The 21178-nt window shown below is 39.7% G+C and overlaps 1 protein-coding gene across 1 annotated transcript in view; it reads left to right on the top strand.

The window, feature by feature from the left end:
- LOC121682734 (zinc finger and SCAN domain-containing protein 12-like) overlaps nucleotides 1-21178 on the top strand; it is a 51622-nt gene that overhangs the window by 26790 nt on the left and 3654 nt on the right. Inside the window, exons 3-7 of the mRNA XM_042062699.1 lie at nucleotides 8324-8456; nucleotides 8534-8611; nucleotides 16188-16221; nucleotides 16588-16804; nucleotides 18491-19933. Of these exons, the coding sequence (XP_041918633.1) occupies nucleotides 8324-8456; nucleotides 8534-8611; nucleotides 16188-16221; nucleotides 16588-16804; nucleotides 18491-19933 (1905 nt within the window). The remainder of the gene's footprint in view (nucleotides 1-8323; nucleotides 8457-8533; nucleotides 8612-16187; nucleotides 16222-16587; nucleotides 16805-18490; nucleotides 19934-21178) is intronic.

The raw sequence follows: 21178 nt of genomic DNA, 5'->3' as shown, positions 1-21178 counted from the left end.
ACATAGTATATGACTCGGTACACACTTAGTATGGCCTGGTACCTACAAAGGCGAACTTGGTATACATATCTATAAATATTCTGAAAGTACATGTTATAAGGATTCCATTTCACCCCACTTTTACATATGCACAACTTATTGTTTTCACAGCCACACAATTTGAAGTTCAACACTGTATGTCAATGGTAGACATAGTATATGACTCGGTACAGAGTTTGTATGGCCTGGTACCTACAAAGGCGAACTTGGTATACATATCTATAAATATTCTGAAAGTACATGTTATAAGGATTCCATTTCACCCCACTTTTACATATGCACAACTTATTGTTTTCACAGCCACACAATTTGAAGTTCAACAGTGTATGTCAATGGCAGACATAGTATATGACTCGGTACACACTTAGTATGGCCTGGTACCTACAAAGGCGAACTTGGTATACATATCTATAAATATTCTGAAAGTACATGTTATAAGGATTCCATTTCACCCCACTTTTACATATGCACAACTTATTGTTTTCACAGCCACACAATTTGAAGTTCAACACTGTATGTCAATGGTAGACATAGTATATGACTCGGTACAGAGTTTGTATGGCCTGGTACCTACAAAGGCGAACTTGGTATACATATCTATAAATATTCTGAAAGTACATGTTATAAGGATTCCATTTCACCCCACTTTTACATATGCACAACTTATTGTTTTCACAGCCACACAATTTGAAGTTCAACAGTGTATGTCAATGGCAGACATAGTATTTGACTTGGTACACACTTAGTATGGCCTGGTACTCACAAAGGCGAATTTGGTATAAACATCTATATATATTCTGAAAGTACATGTTATAAGGATTCCATTTCACCCCCCTTTTACATATGCACAACTTATTGTTTTCACAGCCACACAATTTGAAGTTCAACAGTGTATGTCAATGGTAGACATAGTATATGACTCGGTACAGAGTTTGTATGGCCTGGTACCTACAAAGGCGAACTTGGTATACATATCTATATATATTCTGAAAGTACATGTTATAAGGATTCCATTTCACCCCACTTTTACATATGCACAACTTATTGTTTTCACAGCCACACAATTTGAAGTTCAGCAGTGTACCAATGACAGGCCTATAGTATATGACTCGGTACACACTTGGTATGGCCTGGTACTCACAAAGGCGAATTTGGTATAAACATCTATATATATTCTGAAAGTACATGTTATAAGGATTCCATTTCACCCCCCTTTTACATATGCACAACTTATTGTTTTCACAGCCACACAATTTGAAGTTCAACAGTGTATGTCAATGGTAGACATAGTATATGACTCGGTACAGAGTTTGTATGGCCTGGTACCTACAAAGGCGAACTTGGTATACATATCTATATATATTCTGAAAGTACATGTTATAAGGATTCCATTTCACCCCACTTTTACATATGCACAACTTATTGTTTTCACAGCCACACAATTTGAAGTTCAACAGTGGGCCAATGACAGGCCTATAGTATATGACTCGGTACACACTTAGTATGGCCTGGCACTCACAAAGGCGAACTTGGTATAAATATCTATATATATTCTGAAAGTACATGTTATAATGATTTCATTTGACCCCACTTTTACATATGCACAACTTATTGTTTTCACAGCCACACAATTTGAAGTTCAACAGTGTATGTCAATGGTAGACATAGTATATGACTCGGTACAGAGTTTGTATGGCCTGGTACCTACAAAGGCGAACTTGGTATACATATCTATATATATTCTGAAAGTACATGTTATAAGGATTCCATTTCACCCCACTTTTACATATGCACAACTTATTGTTTTCACAGCCACACAATTTGAAGTTCAACAGTGGGCCAATGACAGGCCTATTGTATATGACTCGGTACACACTTAGTATGGCCTGGCACTCACAAAGGCGAACTTGGTATAAATATCTATATATATTCTGAAAGTACATGTTATAATGATTTCATTTGACCCCACTTTTACATATGCACAACTTATTGTTTTCACAGCCACACAATTTGAAGTTCAACAGTGTATGTCAATGACAGGCCTAAAGTATATGACTCGGTACAGAGTTAGTATGGCCTGGTACCTACAAAGGCGAACTTGGTATAAATATCTATATATATTCTGAAAGTACATGTTATAATGATTTCATTTGACCCCACTTTTACATATGCACAACTTATTGTTTTCACAGCCACACAATTTGAAGTTCAACAGTGTATGTCAATGACAGGCCTAAAGTATATGACTCGGTACAGAGTTAGTATGGCCTGTAACCTACAAAGGCGAACTTGGTATAAATATCTATATATATTCTGAAAGTACATGTTATAAGGATTCCATTTCACCCCCCTTTTACATATGCACAACTTATTGTTTTCACATCCACACAGTTTAATTATATTGACGTTGAAAAAATATAGCATTCTAATGTGTATTTTCGATTTAAATGTCTTATTTAATTATTTTCTAAATTTACTTTCCCTTTGGTAACACAATACAGTTTTAAATTAATAATTTTTAAACATATTCATTACTTTTTCATTGAAAAAGTAATGACTATGTTCTGACTTTTATTTTGAATGATTCGCGAATGGCGGCCATATTGGAATTTTCTTTACTGTCGCTAGTTTCACACTACTACGACTTATCCCCCTCTCATTTCACACAAAATCTAGTTAAGAGCTAGGCTAGTTGGCGAACTCATTAGACCTAGTATAGTGAATTACTCCTCGTTTGTACTTTTCTTTCGAAATGGTGAGCCACTGCATGGTACCGCGATGTTCAGTCAGAACAAGGAAAGGACAAAAAGTAAGTTTTCATCGTCTACCGAGAGATGTGGAGCGCTGCAAACAGTGGCTATGGGCAATGAACCACCCGATATATTTACAACACACATCCATGAAAGACCTAAAAAACAAGATGGTTTGCAGTCTACATTTCAAAAAGGAACACTTCGAGTTAAATGTCCTGGGAATGAAGAGAGTCGCTCTTTTGGATACCGCAATTCCGTCGGTGTTTACCTTTCCAAATGACTGCGAACAGCGTGCAACATCTGGAACTAGTAGCGCTAAACGCATTCGCTTGAAGGTAAGCGTATCGCTCGATTGCTGATAACACACACAGTTGTCTGCAGTAAAGCAGGACATCAAACATGAGTTGTATATGCGTTGGCTGTTTACTAAGTAAACCTACCATCTTCCGCATGTTTTTCTCGCTTTTGGTTCTAATGTGTCGGGGTCACTGAAAACATCTCGAGCTGGATAGTTCAGTCGGATTGACTACTTGGAACTAATCCTTGAAGAAACACCATTTCCTGTAGGGGATAACTGGCACAATTGTAACACTTATATTTTCTCAGTTCAAAATCGATTCACACAAAGACAACTTGAGAGCTGTGGAATTTAGGCAGAAAGGACACTTACATGTTTACTCCACGAAAGTTGAAACAAAATCTAGTTCCACACTCTTAGCAAGTAGGTGGTGGTAATGCACCTTAACCACCATACAAAAATAAAAATCAAAAGTTGGCAAATTCATTCTGATACTCATGTTTTATTCTCTCGAAATTATGTTAAATTGCCTTGTAGTCAAGTTTATTTATATAGCGCATTTCATACACGGGTCATTTAATGTGCTTTTCATAAACAAAACCAAACAATAATAACAAATAAAAGCATAGAAGGGAAATATAGTCAAAGAATAGTTCAAAAGGTAAAGATAAAACACACAAGGTAAAATAATTTAAAAATAAAGAATAATTAATAAGCAAAAAACAAAGGCAAAAGTAGTAAAAAAAGTAATAAAAGACAAGGTAGATTTATATAAAGGCAGATTCAGAATTTGTAACTCAGCGCAGTTAGCAGAAAGCCTCTGAGAACAGTTTGGTCTTAAGTCTAGATTTAAAACTGGTTACAGTTGGGGCCTTTTTGATGTCATCTGAAAGTTGTTTCCAGAGCTGAGCCGCATAGCAGCTAAATGCTGCTTCACCATGTTTAGTTCTAACAGTATGTTTTACTAACAGGTTTTTCACCTGGGGACCTGAGAGGACGAGGTGTGTACTGCTGAAGCATGTCTAATAGGTTTAGGTCCTGCTCCATTTACTGATTTATAAACAAGCAATAGTGCTTTAAAGTCAATTCTGTGACTTACTGGAAGCCAGTGCAGGGACTTAAGAATTGAAGTAATGTTGTCAGTTCTTTTAGTTTTTGTTAGAATCCTAGCTGCTGCATTTTGTATCACCTGAAGCTGTTTAATAGTCTTTTTAGGAAGGCCTGTGAACAGTCCATTGCCGTAATCAACCCTGCTGGAGATAAATGCATGAATGAGTTTTTCTAAGTCCTGTTTTGACATCAGCCCTCTAAGTTTGGCAATATTTTTTAGGTGGTAAAAAGCTGATTTAGTTATCGCTTTCATGTGGCTGTTGAAATTTAGATCACTGCCAATTAATACACCAAGATTTTCAACAGTATCCTTTGCCTTCAACCCTTTTGTGTCAAGGAGAGTGGCAACCCTAAGTCTTTCCTCCATTTCAAAAAGTAAGGCTTCGAACTCAATGTCCTGGGAATGAAGAGAACCACTCTGAAGGACGATGTGATTCTGTTAATATTTCAATATTCACCTTCCCAGGTGAACAGCCAGGGCATCTAGAACTAAACTAGTGCTGCCGCGATTAGTCGACCTAATCGACCATGAAAATTAGTCAACGGCATTTTTTTAGTCGAAGAGTCGTTTTACTATTGACCACCTATTTATTTTTGGTCTCCCGTCTCAAATGGCTCACTGTAATGTTATTAACTCTTGAAAAGGACGACTGTCTTTGGATGTTAAACAGGCTACTTAGACTTTGGCAGTCATGTTTTAAACCCTGCTAAGGTCGCAAGTGGAAACGCATGTAGCAAAGCTGCGTGCCTGCCTGCTTTCAGCGCGATTCATTATTAGGCAGTTAAGCGGGGGACCTTAAGCTAGTACGCTAGTCCACACTCTGACTAATATAGGCCTAGTATTGTGGAAATTGCAATAAATGAAGCGAAGAGAGTGGTTCACGTTGACAACGCAACGGCGTGTCATTTATTCATTCATACAAAAAAAAACGTTAAAATGAATATGCGCTGCCCGTGATACCAACAATCAAGGTGCGCGTTATTTCCCATGTTCAATAAGTCACGATGCATAGGATATTTTTTTGCGTTCAAGCCAACAGATAAAGTGAGGTATCCTATGTGGTAAGACGCACAAAGTGCCTGTAGCCTACTTGTTTAAGTCCTCAACTCCTGTCGCCTTTCAAAGTTGGCTAGACCATCGTTTCTCAAACTTTGGGCCGCGGACGAGCTCTGGCCGCGACGTGGACACTGCTGGTGGAGTGAAATTATTCCCGGGGCTTCGTCCGATAATTTGCTGCGCAATTGATCAAGGAACCGCGGACCGACAGAAAAAGAAAACAAACGTTTCTGCAATCAGTGTCATCAAACATAGAGGCATACAATTAAATGGTGGTATGAGCGTTCATTCAATGCATGCGTGTGCGCGAGCGAAACTGAAACCACTCGATAACGTTGATAGCAAAGCTCCGATTCACCTATTGGAAGGCTATTTAATTATGAAACAACATTTAATAGAACAATGTGGATTTATGCAACTTCCATAAAAACAGAGCACAGACTAATACACTATCTAGCATTGTATTGTATAGTCAAATTTGAATAACATGGCCAAAAGCTATTGTGGCATAATTAAATATCATGTCAATATTCTTTCCATTTGCCTACCAGTGTATGATGCTTGCATGAGGGAAACATCCCAAAACAATGGCACCCATATAATTGCTGTTGTTTTGAGAAGTATTTATCATGTAACCATGCAAAAGCAATGAAACTATTGTAATTATATTTTACATTGGTAAAGCAGTCCTCTGTTTTCACAAACTTTTTGCACTTTAAACATTGGCTGCTTTGAAGTGCATGTATAACAACATAGCATAACAATAATAATTGTGATGTGATATAATGATAATTTGATGGGGGGTGGGTTCATGTAGGTGCCATGATCGGCCCTCAGGTCAACAACATAGCATAACAATAATAATTGTGATGTGATATAATGATAATTTGATGGGGGGTGGGTTCATGTAGGTGCCATGATCGGCCCTCAGGTCAACAACATAGCATAACAATAATAATTGTGATGTGATATAATGATAATTTGATGGGGGGTGGGTTCATGTAGGTGCCATGATCGGCCCTCAGGTCAAAGATGTTTGACAAACATTGAACATTGTCTATGTCCATTGCAACACTGGCATACAAATAAAGTATATCAAAGGTCTGAAATTAGATCTGATGGTAGCATTTTAAATGGGTGATTTTTTTTTTTTTTTATTATTATTTTTTGTTTATTTTTTTTATTTTTTTATACACATAATGTTTTTGAACAGTTCACTTAATAAGCTTCTAACAAAAGTAGAGTTATCTATATTTTATGTTTCCCCTTCAGTTGAGTTCAAAATAAAATGGACACAACGAAATAACAAACACTTGATTTAAAAAAAAAAATAATATATATATATATATATATATATATATATATATAGTCGTTTAGATTAGTCGACTAATCGAAAAATTAGTCGAAATATTAGTTGTTAGAAAATTAGTCGTTAGTGGCAGCACTAAACTAAACCCATTCTCCTAGACGTGCGAGTGTTGCTTGTCGGTAACAAGAAGCCAACAACCACACCTACTCACTCACTTTCTCACATACACACACACGCACACTCTCACATTCTCTCTCTCTCTCTCAAAAATGTGAATGTAAATAAAGTAGGCTTATTGTATATCTGCAAATGTTTCCACTGGTATTTCTTTGCAACCTCATTGAGAAAAGCAAGGCAGTCATACCTCCTATTTCAAAGAATGTAAATGTTCCATTGTTACAAATGGTAGCTGGTCTCCCCAACTAATAGGAGGCTCCTACTCCAGTACCCACACACACTGTGAAACTCATTGTGGCGTTTGTTCTGGTAATAAATTGCATTCTAAATGTATTGCCTTCATAGCCTGGTAATGCCACTCACCACTGTGCTTCTTCTCGTTAAGAGAATCTGGCTTCTCATGATTAAGAATTTAGGAAATGTCTCCAACTCTAGCAAAGTAATGGGCTTAGACTATCACTCCCTCAGGAAATACACAAGGCCTTGGTTCTCAGTTACTGATGGTTTATTTGTTTTCTTTATTATCCACCATCAAACTCTTTGAATAACAGTAAAAGAACACAATAAACATTCACTCATAGCATGCATACAAACATCTTCTGAATCACATAGGACATAAAAAGCGCAAACATACCTCGCTGGCTGCACATAACCATGAGGGAATGAGGTCATACGAAAAAGCCTTCAACGTGGCCTACTGATTAGCACATCGGACCTGTAACCGGAGGGTTGCCGGTTCGAACCCCGACCAGTAGGCACGGCTGAAGTGCCCTTGAGCAAGGTACCTAACCCCTCACTGCTCCCCGAGCGCCGCTGTTGATGCAGGCAGCTCACTGCGCCGGGATTAGTGTGTGCTTCACCTCACTGTGTGTGTTTCACTAATTCAAGGATTGGGATAAATGCAGAGACCAAATTTCCCTCACGGGATCAAAAGAGTATATACTAAATGTCCTTGTAACTTCAAGATACCCACGAAGTTTAAGGTATGCCGGTGTGACCGCAAGTCTCACAAGTTACCTTTCGGTTGGCTCTCCAGGTGAGATGTCTGTGTGCAACACAATGTCACTAATTAACAATAACATGAGACAAATCAAAAAGAAAATAAACCAAAATAACATGCACAATAACAACATTACAAATAATAACACAACTAAACAAATATCATCAATGACAAACAAACTTTGGCAGTTGCATAGACATTGCGTGAACTTTGGTTTGGCTAGACCAATGATTTCAATCACATTCATAAGGGATTTCTAACATATAACTTCGCCTAAGCTTTATAAACTGATAATAAGCCGCATTGGTAGTCAGGAAACGACATATGTAGGCAGACCTTTGCAGTATATAAATTTACATATTCTTCAAATGTAATTTCATTATGTTTGCAGAAGTTGCTACTACCATTTATGGCCCATCAGCCCTGGTGTCGGAGGGAAACGTTAGTATATTGTCGTGTGCCAGACTTATCTCTCAGAAAGGAGATTCTAGGTAGGCATGGCCAGGCTAATGCCTTTGTGTTTTACATACATACATCAGTACATACATTTTTCATTTATGTTGTGTCATTTATCAATTAGGGTAAGGTGAGTGATGTCCGACAGAACCTACCAGAAGCACAGAATGCTTCCCCTCAGGAAACCTCTACTGCTGAAGAGCCTACGACAGATTTAAGACATGTTCTCCCTTCAGAGCCCACGCTACAACAATGTGGTAAGACACCAAGCAATGTGTTACAGCTGAAAAATCTTCCTTAGTTATGACACACAGTTTGGCCTCTGTTTTCTCAGACGACTCCCTTGGCGAGGTTATGGACTTCCTTTCACTCCCTGCAAAAAACACCGGAAAACCCAGGGAGAAATCAAGAGGTGGGGCAGGGCTGGAATTTTATGGCGGCCATGGCCGTCGTTGTCCCTTGCGTTGACCACGAAATTTAAAATTCGGATGTTCACAGGCCACTAGTTTTGGTGCTTTGCATGACTTCCCCCTTTTTTTCCATATTCTGCTTAATGTCTGACTGATGCAGCTATTTTAATTTGTAGACAATGGCCTGTCTAAATAATCTTAGCATTTACAGCAGTAATGCTCAAGGGGTCTCAAGGGCCCACATCAACCTAGGCCATAATCACTCATTTGTGATTTTGCACCCCCCCTGTAAAAATTTTTACATGCAATATCATTCTGCTTTAATCTCCCCTCTCTTCAGTTAAAATGTTCATAACATAGTCCTTATACATAGGTAAAAATAATGATACCGTTAGCATTGGTTGAGTGATGGATAGGGATGTCCCGATCCGATATTTGGATCGGATCGGCCGCCGATATTAGCAAAAAATGGGGGATCGGACTGCACGGGAAAATCCCGATCCGGACTCCCGATCCAGTTTGTTTTCAAAACTCCGGTCCGTGTTTTCCAGTGCACCGATGTAGGTAATCCATTCCAGTTTTTTTCAGCTTTTCCCGCCAAATCCGGTCCGCGTTTTTCAGCACACCTAGCGACCTGTCCAGCATCCCACTTGTCTGTGCATGTCCCACTAAGAATTTAAAGTTAGACCAAACATTTCATGTCACAGTTGAATTAATATAGCCTAATGTTAACCGCGACCGCGAGTGTCCGCGAGACCCTCTTACTAAGGCTCTTATGCATGTTGCTGCTGACAGCTTTGCCTGTCTAACGAATGTTATCTCCGCGATTTAAGATTGTTTGTGTAATGCATAGGCACAGCACGCACTTTAATTTCCCTATTTTTACAATCGGCTAGCCTAACAAGCGCATTTCATTTCAAAAAGCAACCTGGTCAATCGCTAACAACTAAGTGCACCTAGGCCTACAACTCTACACATCCAAAAGGGTAGAAGCTTCCAGTAGGCTATCATAACTTTTTTTACCGTTTAGTCTGTGCATTGGCGCAGCCTACGACGATGTGAATTAGTGACAGCTGTTGTCGCAGTAAACTAAAGCTCCTGTCTCTAAATAGTGTAGATAGGCCTACGTGCTATGTTGCTTGATTTTCTGTAATAAATGCAGCCTGTAGCTTAGGTTACTTCAGCAAACCCAGACCAGTTGTGGCATCAGTTTCGCTTTTAAAACGCAACAGTGAGAGGCTTTTTAGCGCAGTCTCACTTATCATTGATGAGCACAGGAGCAGGCTGACACCTGAGCATGTTGAAATGATCACCTTTGTAAATAGAAGAAGAATCTCCCCATCATGCTCAGACTGCAGCCAGGGCAAACAGTAGAAATTGAAGGGAGTATGGAGATGGAGCAGTAAAGTGTGGAGGAGATGGCAATACTGTAGAAGGCGTGACAGTTATTTGGGTTGTTATAGCCAATTCAGTGTGTGTGTGCTAATTTGTCTATTTTCTACTCAGGTTTTGTGTGTGTTGCTTTTATATATAATTTTATATTGTTTACACTGATGGCTTTTTTTAAGCCTTGGTTTACACTCTTGAGCAGAGCACTGATGCCAATTCAGTTTGTGTGGTTAATTGACTATTTACTATTTTGTGTTTATTTAACCCTGTTAAGAATAAACAGGTCAGCTTCTTATTACCAACCACTGTGGATTATTCAAACTAACCTAATTAAGTTGGCTAGTTGTTAAAGAGTAAAACCCTTTTCAACATGAGTATAACAACAAAATAAGTAAATATCTTTAATCTTTAATACATGCTTGGATCGGCCGGTATCGGTATCGGCCGATGCTAAAAGCTACAGTATCGGATCGGAAGTGCAAAAAGCTGGATCGGGACATCCCTAGTGATGGAGGCCAATTTGATTATTGATGTATTTGTAGAAAACCATAAATGCGGTTATAGGCTACCAAGCAAATTGATAACAACACTAATTGTATCTTTCGACTGTCATCTCTCTTCTGACCATAGCTTAGGAGCTAGGCTACTAACAGGAGCTAAGTGAGTTAGCCACAACACGTTCGCTAACGTGATGGATGTCTAATGGAAAATATACCTGAACGATAACCTGGCTATGATGCATCGTAAACACCGGGCTGAGACATTTCTGCTCAAAGTTTCAAAAAGCCTCTCAGTTAACGTTCATTCCCAAACACCCACTAGGCTACTTCAATCTAGGGCTGGGACGTCGACGCAAAATATGAGCGTCGATTCGTCAAGCATAACGTGTGCTGCTAAATATTTTTAGTTTTACACCTTCAGTGTTTTCCATACATTGACTAATCTGTGGCTGGGCACCACGAAATCAAAACTGGCCACCACACATTGATGTTCTATGTTGTAGGCCTACTATTTAAGTTAAAGATAAGATAAAATAATTTCATTGAGCTGCACTTTTTACTCACATCCTTTCCTTGCCCCGCCCGCTCTCTCTCGTAACGAGCCCGCTGCTCCTCCTCTGCATGTGCATTTAACAAAATATTCACGATTGTTAAAGGATTGTTGTTGCCACATAGAAGCACTGCATAGAACACAGTGGGGTAAATTGCTAAATTATGTTTATTATGTTTTTAATGTGATTTGCTTCAGTGCTAAACCTTGTGGAAAAGAAAATTCTCCCAGAACTTTGTCTGGACTTCCCACTTCTTAACAGGGATTGTCGGTCTAGGTTCTCAGCTCTGTGCTTAGCACTCTAGATGGTTTTCTTTTTGTAACCTCTTTGAATAAATCTATTTTACATTTAATTCCATTTAAAAACATAATCAGGAAAAAATGGAATTTATTACAATGTGATGCTTCTCTGAGAAATGTTTTTCAAGAGCCTCCTGTTTTCAGTTTTAAAAGAGCTCCTACCTTAAATGACAAACTTGTCCACAGCTATCTACCACCACCCTCTAAAAACACTTGGCTGTCAAAGAAACCACAAGGTAGCTTCAAATGTGGTCATTGTAATCACTGCCCTACTGTAGTTCAAGGTAAAACATTTGAATATATACATAGTCAAAGAACACATGAGATACAGCATTTTATTAATTGTAAAACAACATTTGTGATTTATAAACTGGAATGTCCCCTCTGTAATGTTTTTTACATCGGCAGAACCAAACAAAGGTTACAAGATAGAGTCTCAGTGTGCAATTCATAATTTGGGTTACAATTTGTACCCATTATACCCACCCACCATTATGAATTCAGGGGTTGTTTAAGTTCTGATTTCAGTGGACAATTCATTCGGTTTTAACATTTCAATAGTAATGGCCCACACCACCCTAACATACGAAAACTCCTTTTAAAGTTATTGCACACCTGAAATCTCTCCATGATCTGACAAAAAAGGTAATGCACGGTCCTGCTCAGTCATGCATGCCACAAAATTTTCAGCGCTATTATACGGCAGTAGCCTACGGAGGAGAAAAGGCCTGTGAGCTAAAGCAATTGTTTTTCAGTCCTTGAACAATCATGCAAGAACCGTATTTGACGAACATAGAATGGCCACAGAACTTTTGCAAAGATATGCTTCCATTGGCTACACCAGACGAGCAAGTTTTTCCCCCCTTTACTGTCTATGCGTGAGAGCAGCGTGTATGCGCACCACTTCTGTTGTTGTTTAAAGATTGAATGGGAAATGGATTTGGAGCCAAAGGCTAAAATTTAAGTCGAAGTGTATTAATTATGTTGTGCCCATTAAAATAAAGGCATTTTAACTACAAAGAAGATGAGTGACTTGGTATTCTACAACTTTTCTAACTACGTTATGAATTGCATCCACACATCAGCAGCCTTTTAACTGTGTTAATGTTAATAGCAAGGATTCCCACGCGAACGTCTTAAAATGACAGGCACTCAATTAGACATACACTACTGAACTTTATTGAATGCTACCTCTGACTAAGAATGCATTGCTTTGCACTTGTATAGTCTTTTATTTTGGAATCTTAAGAGCAATAAACATATATTGCAGTGTTAAAGAATTCATGTTTTTTCATTCAGATATGTAAATAAACATGTATAAGTTGCTATTAGTGAATTAATGGAAAGATAATCGAATCGGACTGACAAAATAATCGCTAGATTAATCGTTTAAAAAATAATCGTTTATCCCAGCCCTACTTCAATCCTCTATTTTCAAAGGTGATTCAAGTAAGGAAGAGCATGGTTAAAAGTAAAGTAACTAGGACTGAAACTACATAAATTCGTCAAAGTGAATAATTTGTGTCAACTCGCCGCAATGTAGATTTATTAACGCACCCGTGATAAACTACATAAACCAAATGTTTTAGAGCGCACGTTGAAAGATGTATCCAGGGCAGGGCTTTACCTACACATATTTGTTGCACGCGCTACAAAAATCATTCTTAGCGATGGGTGATTTAATACCAACGTTACACCGGTCTGATACAGTTTTGCCTATGGCTATGCGTGAGACTGAGACGCTTGTTTGTTTGTTTGAAGTCCGTGTTTAGGGTGTGAGGTGAATCGGTGTGCTTTGATTCCAGCTTGCTAGTTGTAGTCTATGCGATTGAAAAGCATGTGTGTGTGTAAAGTATCCAAACAATTGTGGCTGCTTTAGCCACAGACCTTCAGCTACATGTAGGCTACTGTACAGTGGAAGTGGCCACTTCATTCGCACTTTCAGCTGGGTGAAATGTATTACAACTTTTTGCCAAGAGGTGGCAGCTTAAGTCTGCTTGATACTGTAAGCCAGATGTTTTCAACCAGTGGTCCTAGGACATTGCTGGTGGTCCCTGACCATGGATTCAGTAGTTGCAATGTGGAAATCAGTATTTTTCCCACGAACAATAATGAATGAACAGTCTAGTGACTCATTTCATGAAGGCTCTTTTGGACATGTCAGTTGTTTGTACCACTGGTTAGATGTAAAACTGCATTTCGTTTTAGACTATTGCTATTTAATTTGTGCATTGACAATGGAGTTGAATATCATATGAACTAACGATGACTAAAATCTTGCAAATGTAGAAGAAGAAACATTCACAAAAATCCATGGCATGACCTCTCTTCTTGATAGCTGTTGAAAACTGCATGGAAATGACAGGGATTGTTTTGTTTGTAAATAAATAAATAAATAAATAAATGTAAAACTGATACCTTCTGCTTTCCCCAAATACAATGTAGCCTACAGGTGTACATGACCTTTCATCAGTCCAGTTGCAATGGATGAACTGTGATGAACTGCCCTACTTGTGATTGTTTAGAGATTTTAAAGGTTTTATAACAATGCTACGAATTTTTTGGCTAGTGCTACAAATTAGAGGTCCCGCCCGCTCCCGCAATATTCTGTCCCGCTCCCGCATTAATGTGTAATTTTTAGTCCTGCTCCCGCCCGCATCTGTAACATGATGTCCCGCTCCCGCCCGCTAAAGCCCGCATGCAGGAGGGATAGCCTTTTCAGTTTTTCTTTCTGTCTCACGAAAGGAGCACACACACCTGAAAAAGACTCCAGATGTCAGTTTCTTGGTTCTGAATGTAGGCTACCAACTGAAGTATAGGCCTAGTCTGGTGCCCTCTTCCTCTGTCATGCTTTCGATTTTTGAGTTTTGACAATGAGCAGCAGGAACAAACTGAACCCACGTAAACGACAATATAGGCTATAGGCCTGCTATCCGTCAGTTATGCTTAAACCCCGTTTTTTAATGCCGCCTAACAGAACATCCAGCTGAACTATAGTTATGAACACTACTTTAATCATTTCCATATTTCATTTTACACACACATTTAATTTGCGGGAGAGCAGTGAATCATCGGTTTGTCCCACACCCGCAAACGTACCTCTCTCATCCCGCTCCCGCAAAGAGCTTTCAAAAGTTGTCCCACGCCGCAGTCTTTTGCGTCGGGACCCGCGGGTCTACCACGGGAGTGCAGGCCTCTACTACAAATCTATTCACCTTCGCAGCGCCAGTAGGCTACTTGCTGTGTGGCCCGCACACACATACACAGGCATGCCAAACAAGCATACACAAAAGTTTCTAGAGTGGGGGATGGAGTAGAAGATGGATACAAATTGATTAGTGTGATTTATGTTCGCGGAACGGATGTACAGGACTGAGCGGTGGTCATATTTTGTACCGCTATGCGGTACATCTAGTTAATTTAAAACCTGAGTGTGGCCTTCGTGCCCCCTGCCAAATATGCCTAACTGAAGGCCAAGTCGCCTTTACCCTAAAATTATGAAATTCCAGGCCTGAGGTGGGGTGTAGAAATGTTCCCTAATATGTGCCTGCCAACATAAATAGTCCATAGCCTACCTAACTACGTAGCCTTATGACAGAGCAGAAGGTAGTGGTGAAAAAAATGTTGGTGAAAGTGCAGTGAGCTGCATAAAATGTGACTTGTTTTGTGTGCTATGGCAGTCGTTCTTAAACTGGGGATCACCAAAGAGCCTATACGGGAGGGGTTGCGAAATGATTTGCAGTCTAAATTAAAGAACATTTTCTAAAGGTTTCTAGACCAACATGCTTAAAAGGAACTCCCAACTATTTAGACATGCTACAATCGCCCTCCCCTACAAAAAAAAAAAGTTAGAAACACATAAAATAATTTTGTTATTTCAATAAATCCTCATAATTTAATACACCATTTGAACTACAGAGTATTGTAGCGTCCGCAATGAACTCTGGGTCGATGCCGTGTATTGGTTGCAGTCAGGTTGAGAGGCATAGGCAGTGCTAGTCATTGGGCAAAGTCAGGCAATTGCCTAGGGCCTCGGCCACTGGGGGGCCTCGTCGGATTTTGTATTTTGTGTTTTTTTTTTTTTTTTTAATTATTGTTATTTTGATCCCGTACATACACAAACACATGCATGCATACCAGGGATGGAATTTAGCACCCGGGTAAATTGCGCTTATTTGAAGTTACCTACAAAATCTACCAGTGAGCCGCCCCACAGCATATGCCGCAGTGCTTTACTTTCTGACGCTACAATTAAGACACTGCTCTCGTGCCACTACTACGCCTCCAAATTGTCCTTTGCCCAGGGCCTCTCTCCCTCTGCACTAACATGCACCGATTAAAAAAGGGAGCCTTTTGCTCTTAAAGGAGGCACAGCACTTTTTTGACAAGGCACTATGCTATTCGGTTGCTGTTGTACATGCAGGACTACTGCGATAATAGATAAGATAAGCATGATCATTTTGGTCGTTATATTCGTCATGGTAAATTTTCATACGGTTACAGCTGCTGACAAAGTAGAGCTCTTTACAATAGACACTGGTTCTCGGTTGACATTGGCAATCGGTTTTGACGCACTCTTGCTTCCTCACCTCTCTGATGGTCTTCATTTTCATGTAAATCTCAAGTACTGTCTTCCGCTTTATCCTTCTGATTTACGGTGCACTATGAGAGCTTGATGGTACATGTTAAACCCATTTAGAATATAGAAGATATGATGTTTGAGCATTATTGCTGAAAGCAATATGTTTATAAAATCCTACCATTGAATAAAGATCAGACGTGCATATATAAATGGTCTAGTTGGCATTTGTATTAAAGTTAGATTATTATACCCTACAGATACCCAGAGAGAGTCCACCACTGTACAAGGCAGGTAAATGCATTTCTTATTCTTCTTATTAAGCTTTACGTGCATTGACATAATGCTACATTAAAATAAATGATTGATTTCTATTTTAAAAAATCCACCACAGGGATAAGCTAATGAGACCACAGTGTTTCTGTGGAAATATATTCTGGATTTAAATGATTGTAATATATCATTATGATTGTAAAATATATTACTCTACAGCAGATTAATTTACTATGTTATGTGTACAATTCAAGATGCACCATTATGTCGGCGACTCTTCCTGTGACATCCAAATATGGAAAATATTTGATAGTGTGCAGGGCAAGCTTTTGTCAAACTTTTATTTGCCTACTCACTGCTTCACTTGTGTTTGTTGTGTTGTTGAAGGAACAGCCTAATTGCGGATGTCGTTGTGAAGCTTGCTTGCCTGATAGAGCTGTTTGAGAAGTGCTTAGGGTGCTGCAGTGATGCCTGCAGTATCACTACAGAACGCAAGGGACTTGCCTTCCATGTGGTGCAGCAGTGCTGGAGCTGTGGCAAGACCAGGAACTGGGCGAGCCATCCTCCAGACCACCAGCCACCTGACCCAACAGTCTCTCAAGAAGTAAGGGTCTGGCTAATGTTCATTTCGTTAAATGAGACGAGACCAAATATGTTTGTCAACAACCTTTTCTTCCACGACTAAGACGAAATGTTGCTAAAGATGGGTCTTTGATAACAAAACTGCCATAAGTGAGACCAGTGGCCAAATTCACACACCGTTCGCGTCACAGTATGTGTCATACAGATGTCAGACACGCATTGCATGAAAGAGCAGAACCTAAGCTTTCCAACGATATTAGTGGGTAAACGGTGTGATAAATGGTTCTTAAGACAATTATAGTAGGCTAATGTTGAACTTTAATGAAATTTAATATTTATATTCTGCACATGGCTCTGCACACCCATTACTCTCAGTGAAATATCTCACAAGCGCTTTACTCAACACATGGCAAGCCATATTTCAAAATTATCAGCAGACCTTAATGAATACGAGGATATAATGCATACATCTACAATAAGCCGTTCCTGAATTATCATCACTTGGGAATGTGTCTCTAAAATCAGCAACATGACACTTTTAGCTAAGTTGCATTGAAATAATTCAACAAGTGTGTTTTGTCAGGTAATTATGACATTCAACCAGTATTTGAGATGAATAAAATTTAACTAAGATACCTTGGTCTTTTTTCAGTAAAACTAGACTAAAATGATGAGACTTTTAATTGACTAAAACTTGACTAACATGTTGATATGTGAATGACTAAATATGACTGAAAACTGATAAGGACATTTGGCACAAGATTAAATAAGATAAAAAAAAACAGGTGATAAAATTAACAGTACAGATTAGTCAACGTATGGGAAACACTGACATGCAACTTTCAGTCGTGAAGGAGATAAGTAAGGGATAATTGACGACACGGTGGTCTGTTAACAGAAATTAATGCACGGTTGAGGTTGTAATACGGCCCGATGCGTAGTGTTGGGTCGTTTAAACCTCGTAAGTGCATTAATTTCTGTTAACAGACCACCGTGGAGTCCATTATCCCTCTTATTCCACTGTTGCTACTTGCGTTGTGTTCATTTCCGGTTATAATTTAAATGTTTTAATCACTAGAACTGTCTTGTTTGTAGCACTACTTTTTCCCGACACATTTCATCTAATTTCTTAACTTGCAGGACAAACTGTCGTTACTAGTTCTAAATGGATAGTTGCTACAGCCAAGGCCAGTCCTTAGTTCTATCTCTCCCGTTGTCAAGCGGGCATATCCCAGGATTCTGATTAACTTTAGCTTTGAAACTTAGCCTGCTGCCATCGATCTAGCTCAAAGCTTCATCATATGCTACAATGTTGCTATGTTCTGAACGTCTGTATTTTACAGCTCCGATGCAACGTGACAGTTCATTTAAACTTCACTTAAACGAGTTCCGCGAAATAATATACAAGTGTGATACAGACAAAAAAAAAACATACTTCATAGGTGTGCAAATAACATACGTTTATTGGTTGTTCTAAATTACGTAGGACAATGGGGAAATTCAACCAAGCAGTGGGATAAGTTACCGTATTGTCTGAATAAGGGACTGATCATGGGACAGACCCTTCACCTCTCATTAGTCATGGTAAATCAGTTTCACTCTGGTATATCCATGATAGCATAGCCATTTACTATGGTAATGGTGCATCCGCATTTTATTCTGAATCAAATTACTAATTAAAATTAACTGTAAACACTGTTTCATATAGACACCTCAAGAGTCAGAGCCCTTACCCGAAGACGTGGAGGAGGAGGAGGATGAAGAGGAGGAAGATGAGAAGGAGAAACGGAAGTCAAAGAGGAAAAGGAAGGACAGTGATGAAGAGTGGGATCCAAGTTCTGAAGAGTTCATGGAGACGAGCAGCGAGGATTCTGAAGGTGTTGATGAAGGGGAGGAGCATATTCTCCAGGTTGCGTGGTGCTGTGACTGTGGAGAGGAGGCCAGTGCCCGCTGCTTCAAGCAGAAACACCTGCAGCTCTACTGCTGCGTTAAGTGTGGCTACAAGGTCGGTGACCAGGAGCTGGACTGCACAGACGACCAACAAACCCAACACACCATCAGCCCAGAGGCCCCTACTGCTGCAGACCAAGAGAGCTCTTGTGATATTAGCCAAGCAGCTGACCACGCATGCAGCCCAGACGCCAACAGCAGTAACAAACAAACTGCTTCCAGTGATCGTCTTGAAGATTCAAATGGCATTAGCAATCAAGGGGTCATAAACTGTGATGAGCTGCATAAAACCAGAAATGGCAACCAAGGGTCAATTAGCAAAGGGTTAATCAGCAGCAGCAGCCACAGAGTCTGTAGCGATCCAAAACAGGGTTCTGTGAGCAGCAGCGACCACAGAGGTACCAGAAATGAAAGCCCAGAAGACACCAGCAGTAGAAATCAGGGCGGTAACACTGCGTCTGAAGTCGAGTCGTCTAACAGCTGCCACCAGGAAACTAGTGCAGCAAATGAGGAGAGACGACACCCTCCAAAATATGCCGTCTACTTCAGTGATCTGTACAGCCTGCAGACCCATGTGGAATACTCTCATGGTCATAAACGTGAGCTCTGTCCAGACTGTGGAAAGTTTATCGACAGGCACGACGGCCGGACTTCGCACGTCTGTGATCACAAAGTGAGGCTGTTCTCGTGTCTGACTTGTGGCAAGCGCTGCGTCAATGAGGTAGGCCTCCGTAGACACAGTTATATGCACACCGAAGACTATGTGCTTCCCTGTCAATGCTGCTACAAGAAGTTCAGGTTCCAGAAAGACAAGCAGGAGCACGAGGAGACCCACAAGGGGGAGAGCCTGAAGTACCGCTGCTCCGAGTGCCCCAAACGGTTTGCAAATCGCTCCAGTCGAAACGCTCACAGGAAGACCCACTGGAAACATGGTAGGTTTTTCTGTAATGTTTGTAACAAGGGCTTCCCCGATCCCCATCACCTCAAGAGACATGAGTTGGTCCATACGGGAGTGAAGCCCTACAGCTGTAAGCTATGCAACTGTTCCTTCAACCAACCAGGCCATCTCAAGTCCCACATGCGCCTCCACACAGGGGAGAGACCCTTCAAGTGCCAGGACTGTGGGCAGTGCTTCAACCACAACGTCAGCCTCAAGAACCACATCCAGCGCAAACATGGACCAGCAGCTGAGGGGGATTAGGTGTGTGTGTGGGGAGGGGGGGGATGACTGGACCAAAGGAACTGGGTCTGATGACCAAAAAGAATAGGTGCTACAGGATTCAACAGGGAAACGCAAATGGTCAAAATTTTGTCATTATGTCTTAATGATCGTAATGAATTCCTTTTTTTGTATATCTCATTGTTTGCCAGGAAGTTGGCCATAAATCTAAGGAATAGAAAATACTAATCACTTTAGAATTTTACATTAATGTGTAAAAGCATCAATAAACCACTCAACTGGAGAAACCTTCCCAAATGTAAGATGTAGACCTTGGGGTTAATTTACAAACTATGGCTACACAATATATAATTTATATATTCATGTCACGCTCAATCAATGTTTGACAAACAGTCAAACCCAATAGAAGTGCTGTTCTTCTCATGCACTAGGCATACTCACCAATCAGAAGTGCTGTTCTTCTTGTGCACATGACATGATCACCAATCGGAAGTGGCCCAATTTAAAATGACAACTTTAATATTGAATTAAACTTGACTTCAAAAAACTATATCGGAAATGAAATCGCTGTCACAATGTCTGTCAAGAAAATCGAAATGATATATTTTTCTCCATCATCAAATTGTGCAGCCCTAGAAGAAACCCTACGCAACGAAGAGCCAGAAGCAACAATGTGTGTTGTGTGACATTTAGGCTTATTTCAGTAGCCTGTTGTGTATGTGTAACCTGTGTTCACATTATGTAGTCCAACTCAGGCCCCTAAATCGAAATGGTCATTGTGGTGTAGGAATCAACATTCCTGAATTTAAAAAAGACCTGAGATATAGATCAAATAATCTCCTCTTAGTATATACAATCGAAATGACTGGCATAATAATATCACTAAGAGATAAAACCATTACAATCTCTAATATACTCAGATGTAATGGCTGTACTGCAGAGCTTTGAAAGTGGTGATTCAGTCAGAGGAGATCTACTGATGGAAGTTAGAAATATATAAGGTATTAGAATCCTAGGATTAATGGTTCAGTTCTGTTGGGTTCCAGCACATATTGGAATTAGGGGTAACAAAAAGGCAGATGGATTAGACAAAAAAGGCACTAAAAATTAATAAATAGAAATTAATGTTCCAATAGGGAAAGGAGAAGCGAAAGCTAAACTTTTAAATTTGATATAAACAGATGGCAACAATAATGGGAAGCTGAACCTAAGGCTATGCACTATTAAATATTGAAGGAACAAGAATGAATATGCAAAATAATAGGA

Source organism: Alosa sapidissima, chromosome 1 (assembly GCF_018492685.1).
Source record: "Alosa sapidissima isolate fAloSap1 chromosome 1, fAloSap1.pri, whole genome shotgun sequence".
In the NCBI taxonomy this organism is placed as follows: Eukaryota; Metazoa; Chordata; class Actinopteri; order Clupeiformes; family Clupeidae; genus Alosa; species Alosa sapidissima.
The sequence above is the reverse complement of the archived record's forward strand: the minus strand, read 5'-3'. Positions and strand labels throughout refer to the sequence as shown.